This window comes from Myotis yumanensis, unplaced genomic scaffold (assembly GCF_028538775.1).
Source record: "Myotis yumanensis isolate MYYU_CA2020_CCGP unplaced genomic scaffold, mMyoYum1.0.hap1 SCAF_4, whole genome shotgun sequence".
Taxonomy (NCBI): domain Eukaryota; kingdom Metazoa; phylum Chordata; class Mammalia; order Chiroptera; family Vespertilionidae; genus Myotis; species Myotis yumanensis.
In genome coordinates this window covers 32118473-32143637 of record NW_027223755.1, presented here as the reverse complement: position 1 = coordinate 32143637, position 25165 = coordinate 32118473, and the positions used below count along the sequence as shown (strand labels likewise).

The 25165-nt window shown below is 41.8% G+C and overlaps 2 protein-coding genes across 7 annotated transcripts in view; one reads left to right on the top strand and one right to left on the bottom strand.

The window, feature by feature from the left end:
- IPO11 (importin 11) overlaps window positions 1-8475 on the bottom strand; it is a 128516-nt gene extending 120041 nt beyond the window's left edge. For all 4 annotated transcript variants that reach the window (XR_011471166.1, XM_070412044.1, XM_070412046.1 and 1 more), the window contains exon 1: window positions 8325-8475. The gene's annotated coding sequence lies outside the window, so the exon portion shown is untranslated. The remainder of the gene's footprint in view (window positions 1-8324) is intronic.
- A 2349-nt stretch (window positions 8476-10824) lies between these two features.
- On the top strand, window positions 10825-23881 carry DIMT1 (DIM1 rRNA methyltransferase and ribosome maturation factor). Of its 3 annotated transcripts, XM_070412041.1 has the most exons (12): window positions 10825-11008; window positions 11302-11375; window positions 12504-12590; window positions 14476-14537; window positions 14624-14717; window positions 14803-14852; window positions 18308-18431; window positions 18567-18659; window positions 18981-19045; window positions 19965-20028; window positions 21492-21598; window positions 23355-23881. In XM_070412041.1, exons 1-12 carry the CDS (start codon window positions 10933-10935, stop codon window positions 23395-23397), a joined length of 939 nt encoding a protein of 312 aa, XP_070268142.1. In that variant the 5' UTR covers window positions 10825-10932; the 3' UTR covers window positions 23398-23881. The 3 variants fall into 3 exon arrangements, with proteins under 3 accessions (XP_070268142.1, XP_070268143.1, XP_070268144.1); XM_070412042.1 differs by lacking the exon at window positions 11302-11375 and having other exon boundaries at window positions 10927-11008; XM_070412043.1 differs by lacking the exons at window positions 10825-11008; window positions 11302-11375; window positions 12504-12590; window positions 14476-14537; window positions 14803-14852 and having other exon boundaries at window positions 14678-14717.
- Window positions 23882-25165: the final 1284 nt, after the last annotated feature.

Genomic DNA, 25165 nt, shown 5'->3' with positions numbered 1-25165 from the left:
CAAAAAGATTAGGGGGGAGAGAAACCAAGATGGCGGCATAGGTAAGCACCGGAAATTGCTGCCTCACACAACCACTTCAAAAATACAACTAAAAGACAAAACGGACATCATCCAGAACCACAGGAAGGCTGGCTGAGTGGAAATTCTACAACTAGAAGGAAAGAGAAAAGCACACTGAGACTCAGAGGAGGTGTGGAAGTAAAGTGCAGAGGTACAGAGGCTCAAGGGCTCGAGCGCGCACGTGCCAGGAAAGGGGCTGGCAATGGAGGATGCCGGTGTCTTTTTGAATCGGGAGGGAAGCACAAGCCCCCAACTGCTCTGAACTCCAGTTCCGGGCGAGTCTCTGGGCACCCAGACTCATACGGGGGGAAACTGGACTGTCTGGCATTAGTCAGAACTCGAGGGCGGTTTTCTCTCAGAGGTGCTTGCAGCGATTACTGCGGGACACTGAGACCCTGGGACCTCCTAGGGCAGGACTGAGGATCAGCCATAGCTGTTTGCTCCACCCTGTTGATTCCCTGAGACCCCGCCCCACCCAAGCTGTAAGCAGAGGCTTTTGCATATGAATGGGCTGGCCCTTTGAGATCTAAAATTGCCTAACAAACTGCAGCTGGGCCAGGCAGACACAGAACATCCAAAAGAAGGCTCAAGGTCCCATAGCAGCTTGCATTGCTTCACAGCTGGGCCTCATCTGGGCACCTCCAAACCCCAAACAAGGAAGAGGAATCTCCAGATCGCTCCATAGCTCCTGCTGGGTAGCCTCAGGCAGAGGCTAAATTAGCACCTCCTTAGAGATCCAAGAGCCCCTGTACCCAGTAGTCAGAATGGGACAATCCAGATTACAACTCCTCAAATCCATGAGGGACACACTCAGGGGGCAGACTCAGTGAGCACCAAAGCCCCACTGAAGCAAGTCTTGCCCCAGAAGGGTGTCTTCAGCACAGAAGTTCTCCCACTGTAGACACAGCTGATTCTCACAGCCAATTGGCCTGGAGGTCAATTTGTCCCAGTGATACCTACAACAATCAAGGCTTAACTACAACAAGACTGTGCACAGCCCACAAAGGAGTGCACCAAGAGTGTCCACCTCAGGTAATTAGGGAGGCTGAGCCACTGGGCCCTATAGGACACCTAGCACACAAAGCCACAATATCAACACAGGGAAGCATAAAAAATGTGGAGACAAAGAAACAGGTCACAAATGACAGAAATGGAGGAAAGCAAACTACTGGATATAGAGTTCAAAACCACGGTTATAATGTTTTTCAAGAATTTTCTAGAAACCGCCAATAAATTTAGTGAGACCCTCGAGGATATGAAAAAGGACCAACTAGAAATTAAGCATACACTGACTGAAATAAAGAATAATATACAGAGATCCAACAGCAGACAAGAGGATCGCTAGAATAAAGTCAAAGATTTGAAATACGAAGAAGCAAAAAATACCCAACCGGAAAAGCAAAAAGAAAAAAGAATCCAAAAATATCAAGATAGTGTAAGGAGCCTCTGGGACACCTTCAAGCGTACCAACATCCAAATTATGGGGGTGCCAGAAGAAAAGAGAGAGCAAGATATTGAAAACCTATATGAAAAAATAATGACAGAAAACTTCCCCTACCTGGTGAAAGAAATAGACTTACAAGTCCAGGAAGCGCAGAGAACCCCAAACAAAAGGAATCTAAAGAGGACCACACCAAGACACATCATAATTAAAATGCCAAGAGCAAAAGACAAAGAGAGAATCTTAAAAGCAGCAAGAGAAAAAAAGTCAGTTACCTACAAGGGAGTACCCATAGGACTGTCAGCTGATTTCTCAATAGAAACTATGCAGGCCAGAAGAGAGTGGCAAGAAATATTCAAAGTGATGAATAGCAAGAACCTACAACCAAGATTACTTTACCCAGCAAAGCTATCATTCAGAATTGAAGGTCAGATAAAGAGCTTCACAGATAAGAAAAGGCTAAAGGAGTTCATCACCACCAAACCAGTATTATATGAAATGCTGAAAGGTATCCTTTAAGAAGAGGAAGAAGAAGAAAAAGGTAAAGATAAAAATTATGAACAACAGATATATATCTATCAACAAGTGAATTTAAAAATCAAGTGAATAGACCAAGATGGTGGCATAGGTAAACACCGGAGTTTGCTGCCTCGAACAAGCACTTCAAAAATACAACTAAAAGACAGAACGGACATCACCCAGAACCACTGGAAGGCTGGCTGAGGAGAGATTCTTCAACTAGAAGGAAAGAGAACAGCATACCGAGGCTCAGAGGATGCGCAGTGTGGAAAATACAAAGGTACGGAGGTGCGCGTGGAGCGGGCTGGTGGCTGAGGGCGCGGTTGTTGTTTTCAATCGGGAGGGAGTCTCAGACTCTGAGCTCCAGATCCGGGCAAGTCTCTAGGGACTCAGACTCAAACGGGAGAAGCGGGATTGTCTGGCATCGGTCGGAACGTGAGGGCAGCTTTCTCTCCGAGGTCTGCAGTGGTTGCTGGGGTTCTGAGAAGCAGAGCCTCTGGGAATGGGACTGAGAGCAGCCATAACTGCTCCCTCCGCCCGCCCAAGCCCTGCGCAGAGCCATTTGCCGGATAGCCTCAGGCAAAGGCTAGATTAGCACCTCTCCAGAAGACAGAAATTTTCCCACTGCAGACACAGCTGATTCTCACAGCCAGCCTGCAGGTCAAATCCCTCTAGTATTAACTACAACAATCAAGGCTTAACTACAACAAGACTGCGCACAAAGACCACTAGGGGGTGCACCAAGAAAGCGTAAAAAATGTGGAGACAAAGAAACAGGACAAAACTATCAAGGGAGGATACTGAGTTCAGAACCACACTTTTAAGGTCTCTCAAGAACTGTCTAGAAGCCGCCGATAAACTTATTGAGATCTACAAGAAATCTAATGAGACCCTCGATGCTGTGATAAAGAACCAACTAGAAATTAAGCATACACGGACTGAAATAAAGACTATTATACAGACTCCCAACAGCAGACCAGAGGAGTGCAAGAATCAAGTCAAAGGTTTGAAATGCGAAGAAGCAAAAAATACCCAACCGGAAAAGCAAAATGAAAAAAGAACCCGAAAATACGAAGATAGTGTAAGGAGCCTCTGGGACACCTTCAAGCGTACCAACATCCAAATTATGGGGGTGCCAGAAGAAAAGAGAGAGCAAGATATTGAAAACCTATTTGAAGAAATAATGACAGAAAACTTCCCCTACCTGGTGAAAGAAATGGACTTACAAGTCCAGGAAGCGCAGAGAACCCCAAACAAAAGGAATCCAAAGAGGACCACACCAAGACACATCATAATTAAAATGCCAAGAGCAAAAGACAAAGAGAGAATCTTAAAAGCAGCAAGAGAAAGAAACTCAGTTACCTATAAGGGAGTACCCACAGGACTGTCAGCTGATTTCTCAACAGAAACTTTGCAGGCCAGAAGGGAGTGGCAAGAAATATTCAAAGTGATGAATGCCAAGAACCTACAACCAAGATTACTTTACCCAGCAAAGCTATCATTCAGAATTGAAGGTCAGATAAAGAGCTTCACAGATAAGGAAAAGCTAAAGGAGTTCATCACCACCAAACCAGTATTATATGAAATGCTGAAAGGTATCCTTTAAGAAGAGAAAGAAGAAGAAAAATGTAAAGATACAAATTATGAACAACAAATATGCATCTATCAACAAATGAATCTAAGAATCAAGTGAATAAATAATCTGAGGAACAGAATGAACTGTTGATTATAATAGAATCAGGGACATAGAAAGGGAATGGACTGACTATTCTTGGGGGGGGAAGGGGTGTGGGAGATGTGGGAAGAGACTGGACAAAAATTGTGCACCTATGGATGAGGACAGTGGGTGGGGAGTGAGGGGGGAGGTGGGGTGGGAGCTGGAAGGAGGGGAGTTATGGGGGGAAAAAAAGAGGAACAAATGTAATAATCTGAACAATAAAGATTTAATTTAAAAAAATAAATAAACACACATACTTTCATACACAGAAAAAAAATAAAATTAAAAAATAAATAAAAATCCAGTGAATAAATAATCTGATGAACAGAATAAACTGGTGAATAGAATAGAATCAGGGGCATAGAAAGGGAGTGGACTGACAGTTCTCAGGGGGAAAGACGTGTAGGGGGTGGGGGAAGAGACTGGGAAAAAAAATCGTATACCTATGGATGAGGACAGTGGGAGGATAAGGGTAGAGGGTGGGGTGTGAACTGGGTGGAGGGAAGCTATGGGGGGAAAAAAGAGGAATAACTGTAATAATCTGAACAATAAAGATTTAATTTTTTAAAAAAAAAGAAGAAGAAGATTAGGGGGTCCCAGATGGTGTGGCTCAGTGCTTGAACATTGACCTATGAACCAGGAGGTCAATTCCCAGCCAGGGCACATGTCCTGGTTGCAGTCTCTATCCCCAGTGGGGGGTGTACAGGAGGCAGCCAATCAATGATTCTCTCTGATCATTGATGTTTTTATTTCTGTCTCCCTCCCTTCCTCTCTGAAATCAATAAAAATATATTTTTTAAAAAGAATAGGAGGTCCTAGTAGTTTTGGTTCAGTGGATAGAGCATCGGCCTGCAGACTGAAGGATCCCAGGTTCGATTCCAGTCAAGGGCACGTGCCTGGGTTGCAGGCTCGATCCCCAGTGGTGTGTGTGCAGAAGGCAGCCAATCAATGATTCTCATCATTGATGTTTCTCTCTCTCCCTCTCTGAAATCAATAAAAACATATGTTAAAAAAAAAGAATAGCAGGCAGAAAACATATTGACATCAACTAGATCCTGTCCAATATACACATCTTTGACTGGTAGTTTCCAATTACTGGCCTTGTTCTGTCTTAGAAGAATCTCATTGTTTTGACAGTTTAGCCTCAGGAGTCACTGCACTCATAAAAATTAATTCATTAAAACATGTATAGGCTGCATGTCCAGTAATGTCCCCACAATTACATACCATCCCTCCTACTGGGGATTGAGCTGCGACCCAGGCATGTCCCCTTATTGGGAATCGAACCCAGGACCCTTCAATCCACAGATCATAGTGTTGCAGAAACATAATAGCATTTTCAAAGGACAGCTAGTCAAAATGTCATATGATTTAAAAGATTCCAGTACATTTCAAAATAAAGAGATCAATGGTAACCATCACCCCCATTAAATTCAGTGAATGAAGTGGATTACCAGACTTCAATATATGGAAGGAAAAAAGTAATAAGGAGGTGGAAAAAATGAATATAGGCAACTTTCAAGAAACGTAAAGAAATAATTACAGATGAAACTGAAGATGAATCTAGAGTGAGAATTTAAGATGAGTGTGTTTAAATCCTGATAAGTTAGTGCCAACCCACAGCAAAAAAAAGGGATTAACCAAGTGTTATGGATTATGTTCCCCCAAAATTGATATGTTGGAGCCCTCATCCCAGTATCTTCAAAATTAGAGATAAGGTTTTTGAAGAAGTGATTAAGTTAAAATCAGGCCATTATCCTCATTAAAATAAAAGATACCAGAGGTTCCAGTGCACGAAGGTATGATCAGGTAAAGAGGCAGAAAGAGGGTTGCCATTGTGAATCAAGGAGAGAGGCCTCAGAGGAAACCAATCCCACTGGAATCTTTATCTTAGACTTCCAGGCTCCCAAACTGTAAGAAAATAAATTCCTGTTGTTTAAGTCACCCAATCCAAAGTATTTTGTTATGGCAGCCCTAGCAAACTGATACACTGAGGAAACACTGTCACTGAGGAGAAAAACCTAAGAGCACAATTAAAGATGGACAGGTAGAGATAGACACATTTGAGGATGAAACAGGAAAAAAGCAATGAAGTTCCCATCAATGTCTTTCATTTCCTCTGTGAAGTAGAAAGCAACATTATCCAGGAAAGAGTAAGGAAAAAAGGAGATTGTGGGTTAATAGCCACCAAAGGAAACCCAAGTAGTTATTAGAGACACACAGGATTACTGGACTGCCTGCCCATTACTCAATAAATGTTTGTTGTTGAGTGTATACCCTGCTGTCATTCATGAATGCTTTGGTTCAGTTTTAATAATCTGTCGAACAAAAAGCACTGGAATGAGTCAGAACCTGGGTTTTAAATCTAGATATGTGTGACCTTATGCAAGTCACTTACCCTTGCTAGGCCTTAGTTTCTTCAACCAGATACATGAGACTCAGTAATCAGCAAAAGATCACCTCAAATCAAAATAAATGATGCTATAATTTTAATGCAGGTTTGTGCATAACCTCAGTCTTCTTTACCAAACTAATGTGTCATATCATGTGGAGCACTTGTTAAAATGCAGATTCTGATTTAGTAAATCTGGGATTAAGGCTGAGATTGTGCATTTCTTTTTTTAAAAATATATTTTTATTGCTTTTAGAGAGGAAGGGAGAAGGAGAGAGATAGAGAGAAACATCAATGATGAGAGTCATTGATCTGCTGCCTCCTCCATGCCCCCTACCAGGGACCTAGCCAGCAACCCAGGCATGTGCCCTTGACCGGAATCCAACCTGGGACCCTTCAGTCCACAGGCCGAGGCTCTATCAACTGAACCAAACCAGCTAGGGCGAGATAGTGCATTTCTAACAAATTCTCAGGTGAGGCCATATACCACACGTTGAGTAGCAAGAGTGGAGAACACTGATTCAGCTCGAACTCTACAAATCTTGTAATTGTGAGCTTATCTGTAATCAGCCTGATATTACAAAACCAAACAAAGACACTTCAGACTCACACCTGCACTAAGTGTGTCTTGCTATTCCCTGAAACACCTGATATTAACTGACAATCCCCATCTGGTGCAGATAGAAAAAGAAAGGAATGAATAATATTGCCAGCAATAACAAGAAATTAAGAGAAGCCCAAGATAAATACAAACACACACACATGTACATACATACACAAAACTCAAAGGTTAAAAATCTATCTAATCAAACATTATCTATCAAAATATGAATATTTTTATCTATGGAAAAAATATGTGTGTTTATCTCTGGAAGACTCTTTAGCATCTCATCCTACAAGCATTTTTTGGATTCTGGTTTAATCTGAATGCATACCCATTCAATATACGTATCACATAATCTAAGGATTTTTACATTAATTATAAAATAATCTTCACATATTTGCTTAGAACCTCTAATCGTATTACCATAACTAAATCGGTTTTGGTGAGAATTCTCTTCTGCTATAGGAAGTCTAATTAGGACAGGGCAGGCCAGCTGCCCTAGAGCTGTAACACATTGCCACAATGCATTGCTATAATTAAACTGTTTCTACTATTCCCTGTGCTAGGTTGGGGGGGGTGGTGGTGGGGGTGGGGGTGGAGGGAAGGATTCCACAATCCTATCACAATCAGTAAGGAGAGATTTTCATTGTAATTTCACAAAAATCTTCCTCAGTGACTAAAGATGTAAGAAAAGATATCGTGCAATGAATATCTTCCATTGTAGTCACTCTGTCCTTAACTTGAAACCTCTGTACTGAACAGAGGTTTGAAATAATGTGAAAATGGAGGAGTGACCTCCCTTATCCAAGAAAAAAAAAAGTATGGCTGTAAAACGCTCTTCCTTACTCCCTTCTGAAGAATAACCAAATTTCAAGGACTCTAGCGCACTACAACTGAGCTCCTTTAAACTGGGGTGGGGAGAGAATATGTCTAACGGCAATCTTGGCACTAGCAAACAACTCACCAGTCCTTGCTATTTGGTCAAGTCATTCTGAAATACTACTTCCCTCAATCACCATATCATTAAAAAAAAAAAATGCAATGGGCCTCAAATAGATTTGCTGAATCACCAAGACCCCCAAATATAAAGCTGCCGAAATCGCTGGGCTTGAGCACTGGCGGCCATACCTCAGCAAGCAGGTCCTCTCCGAAAATGTGCAAACTTCCTTCACTTGTTCATTAAAGGGTAGCAAGGGTCTAATGTTTAATTAAAGCTTTCCCCGCGTTGCTATTAGCAGTAGTGGTTTTATACTAAAGACGACCAGGGTCTCTACCCCTCAAGGGCAAATGCACCACCCTGGCCCGCAACCGCAGCCACAATGGGCACCCCACGCTCTCCTTTCTGGGCACCCAGTGCCTGCCTTCCTGCACCCCGATTCCTCCGTGACCATGCTTCCCGCTCCGGCCCGACTGGCACAGCCCCGAGCTCCCACGGGTTCCCAGGATTACGCAAAGAACCAAGCCCGCAGGCCCTCGCCGCGCCAGGCTACCCCTCCTCTCCCGGTAGCCCCGCGGTCCTCCTGGGTCTCCGCTGCCCAGCCCACTCCTTCCTTCTACTCAGCGTTCTGGGGGCCTCGGGCGGGAGCCTCACCGGTTGGTTCGGTCCGGAACAACCCAGCTCTCCCGCTTTCACTTCCCAGCACGAAGCGGCGTCGGTTGGTCCGGCACCCCACGCTCCCAGTCCCCAAGCCGCCGCCTACTGATGCCGAAAGCCGCTTCTAGGAACGCGCCATGTTCGGCGTCGCCGCTCCACGCGATGTGGACGCTCGAATACTGCGTCACACTCCCACGGCGCGTGGAGAAGGCCAAGCAAGGAGGCGATTGGACAGCAGAGAAAAGAAAGGGGCGGGGCTTTCTCTTCGAAACCAAAGGCGCCGGTTGGCTAACTCAGCAGTGTGCGCTTGCGCAGTAGAGAGGGCGGGGAGCCAGGACTCAGCGGGATCTGGAACCATAGGAATCGTAGGTCCGGGTTGCCCCGACTTCGGGGAAAAGTCGTCTCCTGGTTGACTGAACTTTAAATCCGAACCATTTACCCTTCTCTCTTCTAGATATCAACTGCTAAACGGCATTGTTTTACGGGTCCGTCTCTGCAAAGAAGAGTTATTAAAATAATGCTATCATCAGTCAACCCTCTCACGAATATTTATATTTTAAGGTCCTATGCCCTTAAAAATGCCTTTAGCTCCTTCACAATAAGTCCCTATTTACCTTACCTACTTATTCCTCGGCTATACCAAGCTTCTTTTTCTTCCTTAAACATCTTTGTATCTTGGCGTTATTAGTACCGTTCCCTTTGAAGTCCCAAACTTTCCTTGGCTAACTTTTGTTTGTCCTTTAAAGACTCGGCTCAAATATCATATTTTGAAAATGTTCCCCAATTTCTTCTAATATTAGCACAGTCTTTGGAATATAGACCTAGGCTCAAGAGGAGACTGTCATTTTTACTGTATGATCTTCAGCAACATATTAATCTCTTTTTTCATTCAATTTCTTCATCTGTAAAATGGATATAATGATAAGACCTATTTCAGAGAACTGTTTGAAAATGTTGAATGAGTTCATGTAACTAAAGCACCTGACACCTAATTGTTCAGGAAATGGTTCCATGATTGCAGTTATTTGCATGTCTCCCTCTTGACAGAAAATTCTTTAAAAGCAGGGATCATGTCATGTTCATCTTTTTATTCCTAACATTTGATACAATGGCTGGCACACTAGATTTTCCAGAATTGTGCACTAAATTAATGATTAGTGGAATGAAATAGGTAGTTGTTTTCTCCTGTGTTAAAGTACAGCAAAGAAAGACTAAGGCTTGGGAATACACAAAATTAATTCCCAGGGAAGAGTCAGCTTTGGTCATGACACAAGAAAACTTCTTCAAGGAAACAGGGTACACACAGAAACATTAAAAACTAAAGCCATTATTCTGGCAGGCACAACACACAGGGACCTTGTGATCTGGATACCTTGTACAGTTGGATACCTTGTCCTTAGCACAATACCCAGTGCATACCAATTACCACTTTTACTGAATTTAGTAGTTTTTGTCTCTCTCAATGGATAAGCTTTGAGAAGACCAGTTTCCTATTTTACTTTGACTCCCCACCACCCAGCAGTATTTAATAAACAGCTGGAGCTCAATAAATGCATAGGGAGAAGGACATGGCTCAAACGGAAGCGAAGCAATTAGTAGCCCTAGTGCAGTGGTTCTCAACCTTCCTAATGCCTCGACCCCTTAATACAGTTCCTGATGTTGTGGTGACCCCCAACCATAAAATTATTTTCGTTGCTACTTCATAACTGTAATTTTGCTACTGTTATGAATTGTAATGTAAATATCTGATATGCAGGATGTATTTTCATTGTTACAAATTGAATGTAATTAAAGCATAGTGATTAATCACAAAAACAATATGTAATTATGTGTTTTCCGATGGTCTTAGGCGACGCCTGTGAAAGGGTCGTTCAACCCTCAAAGGGGTCGCGACCCACAGGTTGAGAACCGCTGCCCTAGTGGAACTAGACACTTACTACATTCTACTCCCGGGATTGCTTTCCAAAGCGCAAGTAGAGAAATCACTCCCCAAGAGGAGCAAATTCCTCAACCCAACATCCTGGTTTCCATCCCAACCTGTTCTGGGAAACAGGAGTGAGAGACGGTGATAGAAAGAAACCTTCTTTGGACATCAACGATCCCAGAACCTGGTTTCTATAAAGCCTCCACCAGGCCTAATCGCATTATAGAATTTAAACCTCCACAATCCCCAGAGTACCATACCAAAACCCATTTAACCATGGGGATTACCATACTAAAACCTATCTAACCAACTGTGCTCCTTGGGGCGGCAGGCCATGCCCAGACCAAGCCTAGCAAATCCAAACTTTCAGAATCGGTAGCGCGGTGTCTTCTGGGACCTGTAGGCTTCCACGGTTAGGCTTTGCTCTAGCTCATGACTACAATGCCCGGCGGCCCCTGGGCTCCAAGGCCGGCCCTCTTCCTGGGGGCGGAGCCCAGAGCGAACGGGGGTGGGGGGTGGGGGGGGGTGGGGGAGGCGGGCCCGCGCCTCTCCCCACCCCTCCCCAAGGGGCTGGGAGTGGTGCGGTGGTGCGGCCGGCGGTTCCCACGTGGTGCCGTGACTTGGGTAGCGGGCTCTGGTCCTCGCCGACTTCCTGGCCCTGTGCGCCCGCTGCCTGCAGAAATGCCCAAGATCAAGTCTGGGGCGAGCGGCCGGCGCCGCGAGCGGCAGCAGGGCCGGGAGCTGAAGAGCGCGGGAGGTGGGTCCGCCCCGCGGGAGCTGAGGTCGGGTCGGGTCTGCCGGCGGGAGCTGAGCCCGGGGCCTGGACCGAGCTCTGGGCCGGGACAGTGAGATCTCAGGTCCTGGGACTCCGGGGGCGCGGGCCGCGGGCCCTGCGCGCTGTCTGCGCGTCAGGCCGGGCTCCAGGGGTGACGTTTGCTGCGTCTCGTTGGCGCAGAAATCTTCCGCCCATCAGGTGCCTTCTTCTCTGCGACCGTCTTCTAATATCTAATAGTAGTTGGAAAGTTAAGGCTGTTTCGTGTTTTCTTTCAGGACTCATGTTCAACACGGGGATTGGGCAGCACATTTTGAAAAATCCTCTTATTGTTAACAGCATTATCGATAAGGTGGGTGTGGAAAAGGAAAGGGAGTTACTAAGTAATTACTATTAGGAATATTTGAGCGCACAGAGGATGTCTGGCGCAACATAGATGCTCTTTAAAGACTTGTTGAATGAACTGAAGAATTTTCTAGTTTTCACAAGCTGTCTTTGCCATGATTTGCTTTAATTCTGTGAGTCTGGATTTCTACTGGTTCCGAATTCTTTTTCTTTGTATGGATTATTTACTTCATAGCTGGACATTTGTTCAATTCCAGATTATTATTATTCCCCAATCACTTTTTCTAGGAACCACCCATGACTGTTAGTTTTTATTTACTTCAGAGGCTAAAGATAAACAGAGATCTTAGGAAGTTTGTTCCCCCAGAAAAACTTATATGATACAATGCAGTTCCACATATAAACTCTTTGGAGTATTCCTCCGGTATGTGTTATTGATGTTCTCTATTGTTTCAGATGATTGGGGATGCTAGGACATGAAATACAGGAGGTGCAAATTACTTTCATGGCCACAAAGGGAGCATCCTGGAGCAGTAGGAAGCATTACATAATTAAAGGACCTCATCTTGACTTCTTGTTATTTGCAAAATGAGGGTTGGCCTAGCTTTTTAACATTTTTGGCTCATGGATTCCTTTGAGCATCTGATAATAGCTATGGATCCAGAATACTGCAGCTGTGTGCATACAAACATCCACTATTTGTACAATTTCTGGGTACTCCCGCATCCCTGAAAACAAACATATGTTGAGAATTGAGAAATCCTGGTACAGCACACTATGATTCTCTGGCAAGATCATTACTGTGTATATGTAGTCCTTTCCAGTTTGAATTTATTGATAGCAGAGTTGGTAGCAAGAGGCTATTGAAATCATTTCCAAGGTAGAAAGCAAAATGCCAACCCCAGAAAGAACTACTATTGTGGGTTTCTGACTCCTAACTATTGTCCCAAGTTAGGAAAAGTGTCAGATTTCCACTTGTACCAAATGTTAGATAATTTTGTTAAGCATATAGATCATGAAGAAACTCCTAAAAATTGAGTTAGAATAAAATGTCTTAACAGAGTGCTTTCTAGCAAAGATATTCAGGTGTAAATTATGTGGTCAGGGAAGCTAAAGCGGTTGTGTTTGCTTGCAGGCTGCCTTAAGACCAACTGATGTGGTGCTGGAAGTTGGACCTGGAACTGGCAATATGACTGTTAAGTTGCTAGAAAAGGCAAAAAAGGTAAAAGGATTTCATGTTTGGTGTCAGAAATGACTATATGAGTAAGCTCAGGTGGTTTATAAATATAAATATTTTAATTAATTGCTATTATTTTAACAGTAACTCTTAATCCTTTGCTAGAAATTTTATCTTAGAAAACATGGGTGAATGGGTACAGGTGGTCAAAAGGTACAAGCTTCCAGTTATAAAATAAGTCCTGGGAATGTAACAGACAGCATGGTGATTATAGTTAACAATACTGTACTGTGTATTTGAAAGTTGCTAAGAGAGTAGATTTTTAAAAAGTCTTAATCATAAAACAAAAAAAATTGTGACTGTGTGGTAATGGATGTTAACTAGACTTATCTTGGAATATATACGTATTATGTTGTATACCTGAAACTGATAAAATGTTATATGTCAACTATATCTTAATTCTTTTAAAGGGATTAAAAGAAAATGTGGGCTGTATCAGTCAGGAAAACAGAAACTACATTAGATATTTCAATACAGGGAAATTGGTTACATGGTTGTTACAGGACTAAAAGAATAAAATGAGAACATTGAAGTAACCCAAGAATAATAATTGCAAAAAGCAGTTATCACCTCTAAGCTCAGGGAAACCAAGGAAGGAAGTTGGAGTTATTGGAACCTAGAACTTTGGAACCTAAAGAGCTAGAACACAGGCCCCTGACTTTGGGGTACCACCTGGCCACTGCTGGTGTCTTCTTTGTCTCTTGGCTGACCCAGTTTCCAATTAAATGGAACGATTGTTCTGTCCTCGGGTAGAAGTAGGTAGCACATTTTAAGGCACTTATTTGAAGAGACTTTAGTGAAGAGACTACTTATAAAATGTGTGAAAATGGGGTTAAAGGGAACCAGTAAGCATTAGTGAAAGACCCAGGGACTAGCAAAAGCAGGTAACAGTTCAGAGGACTTAGGGACAAGAGGAGGGAACTGTGATATTGAGTCATTGAACAGGGACCATTGATAGTGGAACACAGCCACTGCCAGAACACCTGAAAGGCATGGGCGGGCATTAGGAAATACTCAGCTCTGTCGTTGTGCCCTACAATGCTGGTTCCTTTCATTGGCTAATCCCAGCTAGAAATCTAGGGCAAGGGAGGGGACTGCATCACTCTACAGGGCACAGGGAAAGCTGGAGAAAGGAACTGAAAGTCAAATAGACTAAGCAGCACATGTATCTAGTCTGCAGACATGGTCTTCCTGGAAGTCATTAAACCTCAGCTGATAGTGAGTTAAAATGACAATTTCAGCCTTACCTGGTATCCCTTTACATTCAGAAATGATCTATGCTGTGTACTCTGAACTTAATAGATGAAAGAAATGATATACTCATTCTAGGAGCAGTTGTCTTTGTGTGCGTCTGTCTAGAACAGTGGTTGGCAAACCGCGGCTTGCGAGCCACATGCGGCTCTTTGGCCCCTTGAGTGTGGCTCTTCCACAAAATACCACATGCGGGCATGCACATACAGTGCGATTGAAACTTAATGGCCCATGCGCAGAAGTCAGTATTTTGTGGAAGAGCCACACTCAAGGGGCCAAAAAGCCGCATGTGGCTCGCGAGCCGTGGTTTGCCGAGCCGCAGTTTGCCGACCACTGGTCTAGAACATTTACTACACAGACTTTTGTGTATTTTTTTCATCCTCTGTTCAGTTACAAACATGGAGCCAAATGAACATAATTCTGTCCATTATTTGTGTAGTACTCTCTAGCCGACCACTTTTCTGGGTGGTGTTTTCCATTGTTTGAAATGATAGGGAACAATTGAAAGAATATTGGTAGTAGAATTGGAAAAAAGAAATTTAGTTCATGTAAATCATGTAAGAGTAACTATTAAGATAAGAATAGCTTTATATTCCATAATTATTATTTTTTAATTTAGGTAATTGCCTGTGAACTTGACCCAAGGCTAGTAGCTGAACTGCACAAAAGAGTTCAGGGCACGTGAGTATTCATAATGGAATTAAAGTGCATTTCAATCTCATAAGACAATATTCTTTTTAAGTTTTTTGTTTTTTTTTTATTATCAGACCTCTGGCCAGCAAACTTCAAGTATTGGTGGGTGATGTGTTGAAAACAGATTTGCCATTCTTTGATGCTTGTGTAGCAAATTTGCCTTATCAGGTATGTTTTCAAATTTTTGGGAACATTATATTAAATGTTTCTCTGATGTGTCTTTCCCAGAAATAACTAATTAATTCTTTTACAGATCTCTTCTCCTTTTGTCTTCAAATTGTTGCTGCATCGACCTTTTTTCAGGTTTGTGACAAACACCAAAGTGACTGTCAAACAAGTAGAAAAATTGAGTTTTCAACAAGAAAAATTGTCAGATTAGGTCATGAACACAGCTAAAGATGAAAGTTAATTCAATTGCCTGGCCAGTGTGGCTCAGTGGATTGAGCAACATCCCATGTACCAAGAGGTCCCTGGTTCAATTCCCGGTCAGGGCACATGCCTGGGTTTTAGGCTCGATCCCTAGTAGGGGGCTTGTAGGAGGCAGTGGTTGATGTTTCTCTGTGATCAATGTTTCTATCTTTGCCTTTCTCTAAAAAAAAAATTAAAACTTTTTTTTGTAAAGAGAGTTAATTCAGTTGAAAAACGACTGGATAGTTTGGTAGAAAATATCAATTTCTGTGGAGGTCTTTCTCTCTTTTTGTATTTGAGTTATTAGGGGAGGTGTGGTGTAAACCCTGCTTCTGAGATCAGCAACTTTTCCCTAGTTTCTCATCCTCAGGTTAGACTTTTTGTTACCTTACTAGAGGCCCCATGCACCAGTGGCCTGCACCCTCAGCCTGGCCTGCACCCTCTTGCAATCTGGGACCCCTCAGGGGATGTCGGACTGCTGGTTCCCCCGAGGCATGTAGTAGTGTGTGAAGCAGCAAGCGGCTGGAGAGGAGGCTGGGCTGGGCACCATGCTACTCCCGCTCATCCTGGCCCTGCTGCGCCTGCCGCTGCTTAGTAGGGTGCTGCTGTGGTAGCGCCCCTCAGTCAGCTGAGCAGTGCTCCAGCTATGGGAGTGCACTGACCACCAGAGGGCAGCTTCTGCATTGAGCATCTGCCTCCTGGTGGTCAGTGCACATCATAGCTACCAGTCAAGTGGTTGTTCGGTCGCTTAGGCTTTTATATATATATACTAGAGGCCTGGTGCACAAAAATTTGTGCACTCAGGGGGTGGGGAGGTCCCTCAGCCCGGCCTCTGCCCTCTCACAGTATGGGACCCCTCGGGGGATGACCATCTGCTGGCTGAGGCCTGCTCCCCAGGGGATTGGACCTAAGCTGGCAATCAGACATCCCTCTGGCAGCCCGGCAGCCCTCGGGGGATGTCCACTTGCCAGCGGGGAGCAGACTTAAGCTGCAGTTGGACATCCTTAGCGCTGCTGAGGAGGTAGGAGAGGCTCCCACCACCACCACTGTACTGGCAGCCGTCAGCCTGGCTTGTGGCTGAGCAGAGCTCCTCCATGTGGGAGCTCACTGACACCAGAGGGCAGCTCCTTCATTGAGCGTCTCCCCCTGGTGGTCAGTGTGTGTCATAGTGACCAGTCATTCCCAGTCTTTCTGCTGTTAGGGTCAGTTTGCATATTACCCTTTTACTATATAGGATAGAGGCCTGGTGCACCGGTGGGGGCCGGCTGGTTTGCCCTGAATGGTGTCCCGGATCAGGGTGGGGGTCCCGCTTGGGTGCCTGGCCAGCCTGGGTGAGGGGCTGATGGCTGTTTTCAGGCTGCCCGCACCCCCTTCAGGGTGGGGGTCCCCACTGGGGTGCCTGGCCAGCCTGGGTGAGGGGCTGATGGTTGTTTTCAGGCTGTCCGCACCCCCTTCAGGGTTGGGGTCCCCACTGGGATGCCTGGTCAGCCTGGATGAGGGGCTGAGGGCTGTTTTCAGGCTTCCCTCACCCCCTTCAGCGTGGGGGTCCCCACTGGGGTGCCTGGCCAGCCTGAATGAGGGGCTGATGGCTGATTTCAGGCTGCCCGCACCCCCTTCAGCATGAGGGTCCCCACTAGGGTGCCTGGCCAGTCTGGATGAGGGCCTGAGGGTCCTTTTCAGGCGGGCCAAGCCTGCAAGGGAATCTCCCAGTCTCTCCTTTTTTTATTTTTTTTATTTTTTTTATTATTATTCTGGGATTTATTTACCTTCTGTAATTGAAACTTAGTTGCGGCTCCAGCTCTGAGGCCGGCTGGCTGAAAGCAGGTATCTAGGGTTTGTTTAGCTTCTATAATTGATACATTGTTGCTTAGAGTGCAGCTCAGAACTGGGCTGCGGCAGGTGGGGAACCTTGGCTTCCTCCATCACTGGAGCAACCAAGCCTCATGTTTGCTTCAGCTGTCTGGCTGCTGGCCGCCATCTTGGTTGGCAGTTAATTTGCATATCGCCCTGATTAGCCAATGGGAAGCGTAGTGGAGGTATGGTTAATTACCATGTTTGTCTATTATTAGATAGGATATATATATCTAGACTAGAGACCCAGTGCATGAATTTGTGCACCAGTGGGGTCCCTTGGCCTGGCCTCCGGGATCGGACCAAAACTGACTCTCTGACATCCCCTGAGGGGTCCCAGATTGCAAGAGGGCGCAGGCAAGGCTGAGGGACCCCATCGGGGCCGGTGAGGGACGTAGAAGTTGGCCAGTTAGGGAGGGACCGTGGGAGGCTCCAGTGCGTGTCCGGATCATCTTGCTCAGTCCCGATTGGCTGGACCCCGGCTGCAAGCTAACCTACCAGTCTGAGCATCTGCCCCCTCATGGTCAGTGCATGTCATATCAAGCGGTTGAGCGGCCTTAGCATATCATTAGCATATTACACTTCTATTGGTTGAACAGATGACCAGACACAGCGTATTAGACTTTTATTATACAGGATAGATGTCTACACAATTGCAGTGGCTTCCTAAAGTGTTTCTAGGATAATCTATATCAATCATTTTCAAACTGCAAGCCAAAAACCCCTTAGTGATTATAAAATAAATTCACTGGGTCATGATTGTCTTTTTTGTTTTTTTTGTGGGTTTTTTTTGTCTTTTTTGTTTTTTTAATGATATGGAATGGAATATATCAGAGGGTCTTAAGTGCATGTGACCCAGGTGATTATAATTTTACAAAACTTTTGTTTAAGTTACATAGGCACATACACATACAGATATTTGTGGCATGGGTGGCAATGTCAAATGTATTTCTTAACGTGACTTACATTCAAAAAAGTTTGAGTCAAAACCTACCTTTGAAGATGGTCATTTTCTGTTCAAGAAACTCCAAAAGCCTGCCATTGCTTGCTGAATTAGAAAAACAAACAAACTATATTCCTTAATCTGCTAAATCAGGACACTGATTTCACAACCTGCCTCAGCTCTTCCATAAGGGTGTTTGCTACCCCATGAATATAATTTATCTACTGAGCCAATTTAGTTTTTTGGGTTTTGTTTTTCTAGAAGGGGTGATATAGATTGGTGCTGATCTGAAATACTTTTTCATTTGATCATTGAGGGCTTACATTGGCAAGGGGTGAGAGGTATAGCCATTATAAAATGAAAAAAGCCAACTGGGTCATTTTGTGATAATAAAGCTAAGGCTGGTGTTCTCCTGTCTTCTAACCAGCTAGACGAATTGTCATGAACTGCAGGTGTTGCTTTGCTCTGTTTCCTGCTCAAGAAAATCTGTTGAAGTTCAAATATATTAATAGTTGAAAGTCACCATTTTCCTTATTTCTTTTTGTTGTCTTTTCAGATGTGCTGTACTTATGTTTCAAAGAGAATTTGCTCTCAGACTGGTTGCAAAACCTGGAGATAAGTTATACTGCAGACTCTCAATTAATACACAGCTGTTAGCCCGTGTGGACCATTTAATGAAAGTAAGCGACTATTATTGAACTAATGTGACTTAACTCATCCTCTGGTATGTAGCTGTGCTGTCTGTGAGGAGAGCATATTTGACTACTAATTTAGTTATTTTTGAGATGACTACTGAAACATTTTCTGATTAACAGGTTGGAAAGAATAACTTCAGACCACCACCCAAGGTGGAATCCAGTGTTGTAAGAATAGAACCTAAGAATCCGCCACCACCTATCAATTTTCAGGTGAGGTTAAAATGCTAGGTTATTCAGTGAAAGAAAAAAAATGTCCAAGCTGGGAGATGTGTGTCTGTAACAGCAGAAAAATACTGAGTCAACCTAAATGTCCTAACAGGAAAATGTTAATTATGATACATCCTGTGACAGAGTAGATGGAATAATTTGACTCAAGATAGTTGTGAGGACCACAAAAGCACATGGAAATTATTATCAATAAAGGAAATTATTATCAATAATACCTAGCAGGTATTATTGACACAATAATACCTAGCAGGCCTAGAAAAGAAGTTCGACATTTTGTAAGAAAATATTCATCTTTTCTTTCAGGAATGGGATGGCCTAGTAAGGATCACCTTTGTTAGGAAAAACAAGACACTGTCTGCTGCATTTAAGTAAGTATTTTACTGATTTATAATGTATGAAGGACCAATGCTCCAGACACTGGGCTAACTGCTAGAATTTTGTCCTTTTCCTGAACATGTATATCCTAAGCCTAATGACTGCCCATGTCCAGACACACTTTACCTTTTTAACTGACTTTGTAATTTGGAAGGCAGAAGAATTTAATGAAGAAAGTTCCTAGAGTTGGGAATTAGATCAGGTTTATTGGCAGTACAGGGAAAAAAACAAAAACTGACTACATATCTCCTTTTTTCCTTGGAAAAATAGTGATGAGGGACCCCTTCCACATTTGCGTAAGAGTCATTTAATTTTATTTACTTGGAAAAATGTAATAGCATTTTGGGGTACAAGAGAGGTGAAAGGTATATATATATATATATATATATATATTTTAATATATTAATTCCAGAGAGGGAGAGGAACATCAGTGATGAGAGAGAATCGATTGGCTGCCTCCTGCACACCCCCCACTGGGGATCAAGCCCAAAGCCCCTGGCATGTACCCTGACTGGGAATCGAACCGTGACCTCCTGGTTCACAGCTTGATACTCAACTACTGAGCAACATCAGCCTGGCTAGATTTTCTTTTCTTTTTTTTTAGGTGATGATTTGTGGAGAGTCTGGAATTCCCTTAACATGTTAAGCGCCAGGTCAGTCACCAGTTATTGAAATGGAAAGGAAGACAAAACAGGCTTGGCGCTTAATGTGTTAAGAATTGGAGATGTTTATTAGGACTTTACTTTTAAATATAACTATGTAGTTTGTGGTTGTTTCATAAGTTTTAAGTATTCAATACCTTTTTTAGTTTCTTAATTTCACCATGTGAAACATTTTTTATCTGATAATAAAAGGAAATTATTGATAATCTCTAATTTTGGAATAATAATACTAATGTCATTTATGCTACAGGTCAAGTGCAGTACAGCAGTTATTGGAAAAAAACTACAGAATTCACTGTTCGGTCCATAATACTGTAAGCAGAAAATGTTTGTGATTTCAATTTGTTGTGTTTTAAAATATCCCTCTATTTCTTATTCCTTTCCATCAAGATTCTTTAATTTTGTACATTCCATAAGATCCTTAAAAGATCACAAGCAATGTATAACTACCACAACTTTAACAAGTCAGTGCTCATGTATATTTTGTGGAACAGATCTGAGAAATCTCAGTTACTTCACTGTATCTTCTTTAATTACTGATAGCTGTTTCAGCCATAGATTCAATTGAGTCATAATTTCCTCAAAGGTATAGGCATGTGCAGTTTGCTCAGCTTAAAATAATTGTAATTCTTTCTTGTCTGTTGCTCATATAGCAATTATAAATTTTAAATGTCAATACATATAATTGATTAGGATAAAGTAGACTGAATAGCAGATTTCTGGTTGTGAGCCTCATGCCTCTTAATCATTATTTGTGCAACATTTTCTTTAAGCAATTTTGTGTCTGTGAGCACACATAAACATCTATATATAAAAGCCAAGCGACTAGAACAGGGGTGGGCAAACTTTTTGACTCAAGGGCCACAATGGGTTCTTAAACTGGACCGGAGGGCCGGAACAAAAGCATGGATGGAGTGTTTGTGTGAACTAATATAAATTCAAAGTAAACATCATTACATAAAAGGGTATGGTCTTTTTTTTTTTTTTTTTTTTTAGTTTTATTCATTTTGCCCACGGCTGGACTAGAATGACTGGTCACTATGACGTGCACTGCGGCTGTCCAACCGGCCTGATGGGGACGGGGCTGGCCAGCCAACTTCCTGCGGCCCCTCCCCGCTGCTGGCTAGCCTCTATTGGCCTGGTAGGGGCGAGCTGGCCAGACCCCACCCATGCACAAATTCGTGCACTGGGCCCCTAGTGTCCATATATAATAACTATTTATTAGTTCTTTCAAATTAATTAAACAGGACAGAAAAAAGCAAATTCCCATTCTATTTTTGGACTCCTATGGCTTAAGGTATCACATTGCTACCTCCATTTTCTTTTATAGACAAAATCATTAAACATTGCTTAAGGAAATATTAAGCTGGATTAAGAAAAATCTTTGGATAAAATATGTAAAGTCTGATATATTTAATATTTCTTAAGGGTTGGAGGCCATCTCTTAGAGAAAAATTAAGCTGGTAAAATGAGATTGGTGCCAGGAAAATGTGAGTTGTTTTAAAAAGAGTAACAATTGCTTTAAAATTTAGTTTCAGCTCCAATTATTTTGTTATGAAAAGCTGAAACTGATAGAATTTTTTAAAAAGAGGACAATATTCTTGATTCATTCATTGGAGGACTTCCAAGTATTTGGTATGTGCTAAAGCTTAATCACTTAGAGAGATTCAAGTAATGGACAGATGGTAACTATTTTATGACTTACTGAACTAAAAAGAAATAGAGTCAAGGTGACTTCATTAAAGATATGTTGTTCATTTATTCTGAATCTTGATAGATAATACCAGAAGATTTCAGCATAGCAGATAAAATACAGCAAATCCTAACCAGCACAGGTTTTAGTGACAAGCGGGCCCGTTCCATGGACATAGATGACTTCATCAGGTAATTACATTTTTCTTTTCCAAGTGTTTACATTTCTTTACTGTGACACCTTAAGATTAGAGATTTAAAGGCTTTTAAGCGGTGTAAAGTGCTACCTGGGAGTTATTGCATAGCACTTCCAAGGCATAGAATGGTATTTGGTGTAGAAGATGGAGGCTAGTTAGCTGCAGCAGAATGAACATTTTAAGGAGTAAATAACAGTCCTAGCCGGAGATGCCTGTGTCAGTGTGTTGTGGTGTGTATGCTCCTCCCCTTTAACTCCCTTCTCTAACTCCCTATTCATAACCTACTTTGGGCAGAAGAACCCTAAGACATGTAGTTGGATCTCACTTTTTTCTTTCCTTTTTAAAAAAAAAATATTTCTTAATTGATTTCAGAGATGAAGAGAGAGGGAGAGATAGAAACATCAATGATGAGTGAGAATTATTGATTGGCTGCCTTCTGCATGCCTCCTACTGGGGGATCGAGCCCGCAACCAGGCATGTGCCCTTGACGGGAATCGAACCTGGGAACCTTTAGTCCCCAGGCCAATGCTCTTTCCACTGATCCAAACCGGCTAGGGCTCTCACTTTTTTCTTTATTGGGCATAGCTATTGTTAAATAGACCCTAAGCATGAATTAGTTTGTTACAATCATATCTGGTTATCATTTATAATTGCTTTAGTAATATAGTTACTTGTTTTGTAATTATCTGGGCAATGTACACCAAAATTTATTTTCCTTGAATTATACAAGTCTCGTGAAAATAGAGTAAGGCTTCAGTTACCCAGGTAATTATTAACCTGTACTCACTGTTTTTAATCACTAACACTTTGGTTTCCTCATAAACCATCACTTAATATAGAAATTTTTGCCTCTTTAGCTAATTCATTTTTAAAGCTTCGATGGTCTAGGGCAGTGGTCGGCAAACTGAGGCTCGTGAGCCACATGCGGCTCTTTGGCCTCTTGAGTGTGGCTCTTCCACAAAATACCACGTGCAGGCGTGCACGTACAGTGCGATTGAAACTTCGTGGCCCATGGGCAGAAGTCAGTATTTTGTGGAAGAGTTGGTATTTTGTGGAAAAGCCACACTCAAGGGGCCAAAGAGCCGCATGTGGCTCGAGAGCTGCGGTTTGCCGAGCACTGGTCTAGGGGCCGAATAAAAAAAAACAATGGTAGATGGTTACAAAAGTCATTGGTTTGACTTTTCTAAGTTGGAAACACAGTTCTATATAACTAAGACAAGTAGGGTTTACATTTTATATTGGCAGGTTAGTAATACTACTGAGTCTTTATTCAATGTCAATCCTAGAAGTTAAATATTACTCATAAATACCTAGCTTCCTTTTTTAGACATTCTAACCCATCTTGACCTGTTCCTACAAGCCATCCTAAAACTAATCTCTGGTCTAAATAGAAATATTTCCTCTTACTTTCTTTCTTTCTCACCAGATTTCTTCCAGTCTTCTTAATCACTTACCATGTTGAAACCACTGCTAATGAGCTCTTAGGTCTGGGATAGTAGAGGTCTATGATACTTTTAGTCAAATTCGTAATTTAAGACATACAGGCTATGACAAAAAGAAGTATTAAAAAGATGGGTCTTATACATTTAGTTGGCGAATGTTTCTTTAATGACTAGTGTTCCAAGTGGGTGGGCTTCATAGGTTTGCTGATGTGTTCATGTTTTAGAATTCATGGTATAGGAACTATATGCACTGATTGTTATGTGCTACAGATTAGTTTTTTAATACCATCTCACTTTGGCTCTTTTCAGATTGTTACATGGATTCAATGCAGAAGGTATCCATTTTTCTTAGGTGTCTGGAAAACAGAATTTTCAAACTCAAGAAAAGAAACTTGAATTATATATTTTTAATAATTTGAGAAGATATGTATGCTTTTCCTCCACTGGGACACTGTGCTTGACTATTTTTGATTTAATGTTACTATTACTAGTAATTAGTCCACATTTCTAAGGTACTTAAGTCAATTTTAAGTTCCCAAGGTTTTTTTTTTCGGTTTGTTTTTAATATTTAACACAGGGCAGGGTCCAGTCTATACATGATAATTTTCAAGAGCCATAGACACAGCTTGACACTTAAACTTCATTTCTAACAGGTTGTTGTATAAAGAGGTTACTCTATTTTCTATATTATATATTACTGTGAAGACCAATTTAGGCCTTCAACTCTTTAGTCCTTTATTCTTTAGGTATAATAAAGTTAAATATGCTTAACTGAGTCACATATTCCCCATATCATTTATTATTATTCATATGTACAGTAAAGCAATTTTCTTATATTTAATTTTGTTTCTCTCTCTGTTTATCCTATATAACTTCTATCACTGCCTACCTACCCCTTTACTTATCCTGTAACATCACAGTTACACCAGGGTTCTGGGTAAGCTTGAGTCTGCTCCTGAGACCATGTGGTGCCAGACATTACTTCTGGACATGATTCCTTACCTGTAAAATAAGGATGCTCAACTAGAATGTGAAATGAATTATAAGATTGTATGTTTTTTCTTGGGGAGATAGTAATAGTTTTAACAAAATTTCCAGAGGTTTTAGAAATCAAAACTTCATTTAAAATATCTGCCCATCAAGTTCAAAACAAAACTCAACCAGTAATTTTCCCACAAGAACAGGTTCCTAGTATTCCTCCTATAACTTCTGGATAATGAAAATTTCCAGCACTCTTTTATATACCTGATGCTTAGCTATAATCTATTTAAAATGTAAGGATGATAATTTCAATAGATGTCACAACCATATCTTAGTTACTATGTCTAAATCATTATCAATATTAATTGTTAATGTCCTTTAATAAAGAATTATATATAATAGCTGGTTATTTATATAAGGAAATAAAAATATCTTCATTTTTTATGCCTACCTTAACAGAAGTGTTTCAAATTATTTTAACAAAGGTACACTGAGTAAACCTAGAAAGGAAGTTAATTTGTTTACCTAAACAGATTATTTTTCAAATATGGCTTCAAAATGATATTAAGCATTCCTATCTAATGAAAATAATGTATTTTTTGTTACTTATTAATAGGAATATCAGCTTTCAAGTCTGAGAAAGTAAAGAATGTTTAATTCAGATCCAAATTTTTTTTAAATAGCTGTATCAAGCCACTTTTGTTATAAATATTATACTTGGGTAGCTTTTTTTAAATATCAAAAAACTTTACTTTGCAAAATTCACTTGTACTATTTCTATTCTTACAGGAAAATTCTAAGGTTTATTCATTCAGCTTTTCCTCTACACCCTAGTAACTGCTGAGTTTTAGTCCCTTTTCTGGCCCTTAGTTTCCCTATCTGTAAAACTGAAGTCCTGGATTATACTACCAAGATCTTTTCTGGTGTACTGATTTTTTATATACCTTGATTACTGATCAGAATGAAGCCATTATAGAATAAAGCAGCACATTTAAATATAAGGGGACCCTCTAGAGATAGTATCCATCTATTTTAAATAAGACTAATCTGTTGTGCTTTACAATAAGAAAACTCAAACCTTTTTATTGTCCTTTGAAGGTTGGTTAGGCTCAAAAACTACCTTTCTAAACAGCCTCTGC

Bases quoted from the DNA above. Each gene is read 5' to 3' on its own strand.
- DIMT1 (XM_070412041.1), top strand. From the start codon at position 10,933: ATGCCCAAGATCAAGTCTGGGGCGAGCGGCCGGCGCCGCGAGCGGCAG. The intron at 11,376-12,503 runs GTGGGTGTGGAA...GTTTGCTTGCAG, and splicing joins TTAACAGCATTATCGATAAG to GCTGCCTTAAGACCAACTGA. The intron at 20,029-21,491 runs GTAAGCAGAAAA...GAATCTTGATAG, and splicing joins ACTGTTCGGTCCATAATACT to ATAATACCAGAAGATTTCAG.